The sequence below is a fragment of the Penaeus monodon genome, unplaced genomic scaffold, assembly GCF_015228065.2.
Source record: "Penaeus monodon isolate SGIC_2016 unplaced genomic scaffold, NSTDA_Pmon_1 PmonScaffold_18358, whole genome shotgun sequence".
NCBI lineage: Eukaryota > Metazoa > Arthropoda > Malacostraca > Decapoda > Penaeidae > Penaeus > Penaeus monodon.
This window is the reverse complement of record NW_023647881.1, coordinates 1-7,046: the sequence shown is the minus strand read 5'-3', so window position 1 is coordinate 7,046 and position 7,046 is coordinate 1. Positions and strand designations below refer to the sequence as shown.

Genomic DNA, 7,046 nt, shown 5'->3' with positions numbered 1-7,046 from the left:
GAATTTTTCCGTCTGTACACACTGGTATGAGTAATGATTTCGATCGGATATTATTATTTAAATCCATCAGTGTCATCTTTCTTTATGATGCACCTTTTTCAACCGCAAGGTGTGCGCTTTAGCCATCGTTAGCATGGTCAGTGGTTCCCTCGTGATCATTATCTGCTTTCACTCTCGACAAGGTTGTGACATTAATTTGTCCCCTGTCACCGGCGTTGGAGGGGATACTCGTCTTTTAGTATTTCATTTTTTTCATTATTTCTCTTATTATGCGTCATGTACGAACATAAAATGCATATGTGAAAGTAGGTTAATGTTTTCCCGGGGGTATTGATTATGTTGTTGTGGACATTGGTTGCGGTTGCGGTTTTGTGGTTTCGTCAAGGTCACTGATTACGTCATGGTCACTGACCTACTTTCACATTCATGTACGTGTTTTGAGGGTGTTCGATTTGTCCACCTACTTTATCCTGCTTTCACTCTGATATGGTTGTGTGGTTACGCTGTGATCATTAATCTATGTCACCTGTCACCTGCATTGGAGGGGATACTCGTCTGTAGTACATCATTTGTTTCATTATTTCTCTTATGAGGCATCATGTACGAACATAAATTGCACATGTGAAAGTAGGTTTATGATTTCCTTGTTTTGTTTATTTTGTTGTGGACATTGGTTGCGGTTTGCGGTTTCTTCAAGGTCACTGATTACGTCACGGTCACTGGCCTACTTTCACATTCATGTACGTACATGAATGTGCCCCGTTCTGTCATGTACGTATTTGAATGTGCGCCGTTCTGTCGTATATACCACTACTTATATATATATATATATATATATATATATATATATATATATATATACGTATACGTATTTATATACTTTATTAATTATGGGTATGTAAGTGTTTTAGCTAACATTTAAAGTTATTAACCTAGGGTCAGTTGAGCAACAGAGACACGAAATACGAACTGTAGGTTTTTACCAAAATAAGAGTAACCGTAGCTATATACAAATATATAATCATAACCTTGCTAAATGGTTATATACATTAAATATATATAATTTTGTTAACATTATACATTAAACTACAGATCACAGTAAAGACCTCTGCCCGATATATTTTCATCTGCAATTTAAAGACATTTATTTTCGAAAAAGCATAAGGTCAGCACTTTAAAACAATACAGTTGATTTTACAACGAAAAAGAGCTATTGCACTAATGCATTAACCTTAACAAGACTAGATATTTAGATTTTTTTTTAAGTGCAATACAGTTTAACCCCTTCAAGAGTTATCCAGGAACTGATTTATGTAAAAAATGTCACCTTGGAATGATGAAATAAAAAAATAGATAGTAAAAACTATTGTAAAAAAAATATTCCATAATTCGTCGGAGAGTTCAAGCTCTCTGACCTGGAAGGGGCGCTAAATCTCTTGTGTTTGTGGGAGTATATTGGAAAGGAATGTTTGGTGGCGGTAAATACATGAAAGTTATTGCTTAGTTACTAAACGGTATTCTGACATTTGTAAATTAAAAAAAAAAAACCCTTAAGATTCTCCTTTTGCTACACGCGTAACTCTCTGTCGTGGAACATTTTATTCGCGAAGGGTGTTTTAGGGATATAGATACGAATGTCTGATTAACTGCATATAAGTATTTTAACTGTGAATATTTTAGTCATTGCAAACATGGGGTAATCTTATATTTCTGCTTGTCTGTTCGATGAAACAGTCAAAAGTAAAAAGTCGATTTAGAAACAAATTGTAGTGAAGAACCATAGCTCTTCTGTAGGTCCACATACCACCAAACAAATAGTATTTTGGATGCAAAATTACTGTGACAAGTATAGTAACCCCTTTCACTGAATCTCCCACTTCTAAATAATGCTTTTGAACATCTTTACATTTAAATAGGTTGCGTTATGCATTTGTCTCATTATACATGAGGATAAAAAAGATTCTTTTTTCAGTAAGTGTATGTTTATGTTTGCATATCTCTAATAATACCAATAAATAATAAATAAGTTGACATTAAAGTAAGTGAGGATCAATTCATGTCATTCTTCATGAACCAGACTTCGTTGTTGCGACCGATGATAACGTAGGGAGAGTCGTAGCCAGCAGTGTAGTAGGTCTGGAAGTCGACGCCCACCTCGCCAGCTGCCACTAGGTCGTCGTGAAGCTGCGCGGCGTTGACGATCCAGTCCTCGTCGCTGGCGAACCCGTGGAACCTCCTGCAACAAAAGCATTTTCATTATGTCAAGGTTTGTATCAGAGATCAAGTTTTCACTGAGTTAAGGGGCATGCCTTCGTATGAACTGCGTTAAGGAAAAGGAACATGAAGGCCAAGTTACCTGGAGAACACGTGCAGTTCCGGTCGCTCTTCGATGTACACGTCAGGGTTGGTGGGCGTGGGCGGGTTGTCTTGGTGGGCGGCGGGGACGTAGAAGCTCATGGTGAAGTTGTTCTCGCAGTTGGGTCCTTCTCCGGGGATGACCAGCGTGGTCACGGGGGCTGTCATGTCGATCTTCATGGCTGTCCAAAAGCGGATAGAACGTTTTTAAATTGTCGGAATGTCATTCTCACCCTGCCTCTATCTATCCTTCTTTCTCTTGTTCTTTCTTTGCAGTTTGCACAGTTACTTTGCAATCATCTTCATTTATGTTTGTATCTCGGTATGCGTCTTTATTTTATTTATTTTTTTTTTCACACACTTAGCAAACAGAGTACGTGTGTTTGTGTGAATACACACATATATATCAATGTGTGTGGAAAAGTGTATGCGTGCTATAGAAATAAGATTAATACGACAAAACCATATAATCCAAAAGTCACACCTGCATCATTCTGTCCGTCGATGTATTTGAACAATTTGGGGAACATGACGTCCTGGGGGTTTGGGTGAGGATGGAGAGGGGTGGGGTGACCATTCGCGCCGGGTACACGCGCCCCTCTACGTTGCAAACAGCCCCTTTGGCTTTAATTTTTACACAAATTATTTTTGGGAGGGAACCCCAATAGAAAAAAGCTTTTGAAGCAGACAATTTAATAAAAAGAAATTATGGGTAAATTAAGCAATTAAGTTTCCAAGAAAACTTACCTCAGCAGGGGTTAATGGGTTATAAGGAGCCGATTCGATGGCCAGGGTGAGATGGCACCTGAGGACCAAGGAATATCTAATTTTAAATGGCCATCGAGATTTTTACTTTTATGTAAAACCCCCAAAGTAAGCCCTTTTAAACAATTCACTTAAAATTCTGCTTTAAAGAATTGAATTAGAGGGGGGAAAAAAAAAAAATTCTCTTCATTAAAAAAACAAGGAGTAACATAAAAAATGAACTCAGAGCCAAGGAGCAAGAGCTGCGAAGGGCCCCATGGTTGGGGAGTGAGTTGAGAAGGAAGGGCGGTCGTTTTTCTGGTCCGCTTTTTATAGGCCAAGCTCTGATGAAGGCGATAAAGGGGGGGGCAACGGTAGATTGCGGTTTTTTTTACGCTGTTTAAAGCGTAAAACACATTCACTTATTGAAGACATGATCTTTTTGATAATACATAACACTGTATAATTGGTACATATGAGTATGTCTATATCTGCTGTCTATATATAGGTTTTTATTCTATATATATGTGCATACATACACACGGTATATGTTGTTATATACATATAACATTGTTAACACACACACACACATTTTATATATATATATATATATATATATATATATTAATATATATATATATATATATATATAATTAATATATATATAATATATATTATATATTAATAAAAATATATATATGTTGTGGTGTTGTGGGGGTTTACATATGTTATATGTATTTACAACATTCCCTGGTGTAGTATGCAATAATATACGAAAAAACCCTATTATAGACAGACGATATAGACATAGTCAGTAGACGCAATTATACAGTTGTATGTATTATAAAAAAAGTATATGTTTTCATATAAGTGAAGGGTTTTTTTACGCTTATAAAACAGCGGGGGAAACCCTGCAATCTATCGTCTGTTCCTTATCCCCTTACATCAGAGTCTGGCCTATATAAAGCGGACCAGAAAACCCCCACCGCCCCCCTTTCTCAATCACTCGCAACCATGAGGACCTTCGCACCTGCTCTTTGGGCTCGGGTGAGCTCATGTTATCGTTACTCCCTTGTTTTTTTAATGAAGTTGACATTTTTATTAAAATTTCAACTCACACTGCAATTTTCAATCATTAAGCAGCAATTTTAAGTGAAGTAGATTTACGAAGGCTTCTTTGACGGGTTTTAATAATAAAGTAAAATCTGCGAGGCCTTTTAAATTTAGTATTCTCTTGGTCCCAGGTGTGCCATCTCACCCTGGCCATCAAATGGCTCCTTATAACCTAGTTAAACTTGCGAGGTAAGTAGTTTCTTGGAATTTAATTTTAATTACGATAATTTTCTTGATATTAGAATTGTCGCTTCACAAAGCTTTTGTCTTTTGGGAGTCTCCCCCCCGGGGAAAAATAATTTGTGTAAAAATAAAGCCAAGGGTCTGTTTGCAGAGTACGAGGAGCGCGTGTCCCCGGGCAGAAGTGGGTCACCACATCCCATCTCCCCACTCTCCCCCCGAAGCCCCCAGTGACGCATTTTCCGCAAATTTTCAACTACATCGACGGACGGGAATGAGCAGGTGTGATTTTGGGGATTATATGGTTTTGGTATTAACTTATTTATAGCCGATACATTTTTCCCACACTTTGATATATATGGGTATTCACCAAAACACAGTACCCCGTTTGCTAAGTGGTAAAAAAAAAAAAAATAAAATAAAGACGCATCCCGAGATACAAACATAAATAAAGATGATGCAAAGAAATGTAAAAACTGCAAAGAAAGAACAAGGAGAAAGAAGGTAGTAGGGGCAGGTGAGAAGGACTTTCCGAAATTTAAAAAGCGTTCTATCCTTTTTTGGGAAGCCATGAAGATCGACATGACAGCCCCGTGCCCACGCGGGTCACCCCGGAAAAGGACCAACTGCGAAAAACAACTTACCATGAGTTTCTAGTCCCCGCGCCCACCAAGAAAAACCCCCCCACGCCCACCAACCCGACGGTACACAAAGAGCGCCCGGAACTCAGTTTTCTCCAGGTAACTGGCCTTCTGTTCCTTTTTCCCTTTAAGCATTCATACGAAGGCATGCCCCTTTAAATCAGTGAAAAATTTACTCTGATACAAACCTTGACATAATGAAAATCTTTTTTTGCAGGGGTTTCCAGGGTTGCCAGCGACGAGGAGGATCGTCAACGCCGCGCAGTTCACGACGACCTAGTGGCAGCTGGGGAGGTGGGCGTTCGGGGCCAGACCCACTACACTGCTGGTAGACTCTCCCTACGTTTTCATCGGTCGCAACAAAGAAGTTGGGTTTTGAAGAATGACAGAATTGATCCTCACTTTCTTTAATGTCAACTTTTTTATTATTTTTGGGATTATTTGAGATATGCAAAACAAAAACAAAACTTTTGAAGAAAGAATCTTTTTTTTCCTATGTATAATGAATAATGCATAACGCAACCATTTTAAAAGTAAAGAGTCAGAAAAGCATTTAAATTTTGAAGTAGGAGATTCAGTAAAGGGGTTACTATTTGCACAGTAATTTTGCATCCTAAAATATTTGTTTGGTGGTATTTGGGCCCACAGAAGGCTAGTGGTTTTTTCATGCAATTTGTTTCTCAAACGACTTTTTTCTTTTGGGGTTTATCGAAAAGACAACAGAAAAAAAGATTACTCATGTTTGCAATGACTGAAATATTCACAGTAAAATACTTATAGCAGTTAATCAGAATTTGTATCTATATCCTAAAGCACCCCTTTGCGAAGAAATGTTCCCGACAGAGAGTTTCGCGGTAGCAAAAGGAGAATCTAAATGTTTTTTTTTTTTAATTTTTCAAAAGTCAGAATCAAAATTAGTAACTAAAACAAAAACTTTCATGTATTTTCCGCCCCCAAAATTCCCTTTCCAATATACTCCCACAAAAAACAAAAGATTTTGCGTCCTTTCCCGGCAGAGAGCTTGAACTCTCCGACGAATTTTGGAGATAAATTTTTTCAATAGTTTTTACTATCATTTTTTTTTTCATATTCCAAGGGAATTTTTATTACATAAATCAGTTCCTGGAAACTCTTTAATGGGGTTAAAATGTATGCACTTAAAAAAAAATCAAAATCTAGTCTTTTTAAGGTTAAAGCTTGGCAATAGTCTTTTCGTTGTATAACAAATGTATTTTTTTGAAGTGCTGACCTTATGCTTTTTCGAAAAAAAAGTCTTTGAATTGCGATGAAATATTATCGGGCAGGGTCTTTATGTGATCTGAGTTTAAAGATAAAGTTAAAAAATTAATATATTAATGTATATAACCCCTTTTTGCAAGGATGTTAATATTTGAATATACCCGGGTTTTCTCTTATTTTGGTAAAATCCTACAGTCGATTCGTGTCTCTGTTTCTCAAATGACCCTTTTGGTTTAAAAACTTTAAAGTAGTAAATCCTTACAAACGATAATTAAAAAAAATAAAAAGTATACGTATATATATATTATATATTATATAATATATAATATATATATAAGTAGGGTATATACGAAGAACGGGCAATTCAAAACTAATGACAGAACGGCGCACTTCATGTACGTACATGAAGTGAAAGTGGCCGGGACCGTGAGTAATCAGTGACCTTGGGCGAAACCCCAAACCCAACAATGTTTCCCAAAACAACATAACAATACCCGGAAATCATTAACCTACTTTTACATGTGCTTTTTTTGTACGATGCCCCATAAGAGAAAAAATGAAACAAAAATGTTATACAGCGGTATCCCTCCCAAGCAGGGGAAAAGGGGGACTAGATTAATGATCACAGCGTAAACCCCACAACCTTATCAGATGAAAGCAGGAAATGAGGTGGACAAAATCGAACACCCCCACACACGTAATGAAAGTGAAAATAGGGCAGGACCATGACGTAACAGTGACCTTGACGGAAAAACAAACCCCAAAACCCCCCAA

The 7,046-nt window shown here is 37.3% G+C and overlaps 1 protein-coding gene and 1 pseudogene across 1 annotated transcript; one reads left to right on the top strand and one right to left on the bottom strand.

Annotated features, from left to right (window-relative positions):
* Positions 1–1,967: 1,967 nt before the first annotated feature.
* Positions 1,968–2,885, bottom strand: LOC119569735 (heme-binding protein 2-like). The gene is made up of 3 exons (XM_037917764.1): positions 2,840–2,885; positions 2,357–2,537; positions 1,968–2,236 (listed from the first exon to the last, which is right to left on the bottom strand). The coding sequence occupies exons 1-3, from the start codon at positions 2,883–2,885 to the stop codon at positions 2,050–2,052; spliced, it is 414 nt and encodes a 137-aa protein (XP_037773692.1). The 3' UTR covers positions 1,968–2,049.
* A 1,228-nt stretch (positions 2,886–4,113) lies between these two features.
* On the top strand, positions 4,114–5,412 carry LOC119569733 (annotated as a pseudogene).
* The last annotated feature ends 1,634 nt before the right edge of the window (positions 5,413–7,046 follow it).

Bases quoted from the DNA above. Each gene is read 5' to 3' on its own strand.
- LOC119569735 (XM_037917764.1), bottom strand. From the start codon at position 2,885: ATGTTCCCCAAATTGTTCAAATACATCGACGGACAGAATGATGCAG. The intron at 2,538-2,839 runs GTGTGACTTTTG...GCTTTTGGACAG, and splicing joins CGACGGACAGAATGATGCAG to CCATGAAGATCGACATGACA. The intron at 2,237-2,356 runs GTAACTTGGCCT...CTTTTGTTGCAG, and splicing joins GAACTGCACGTGTTCTCCAG to GAGGTTCCACGGGTTCGCCA.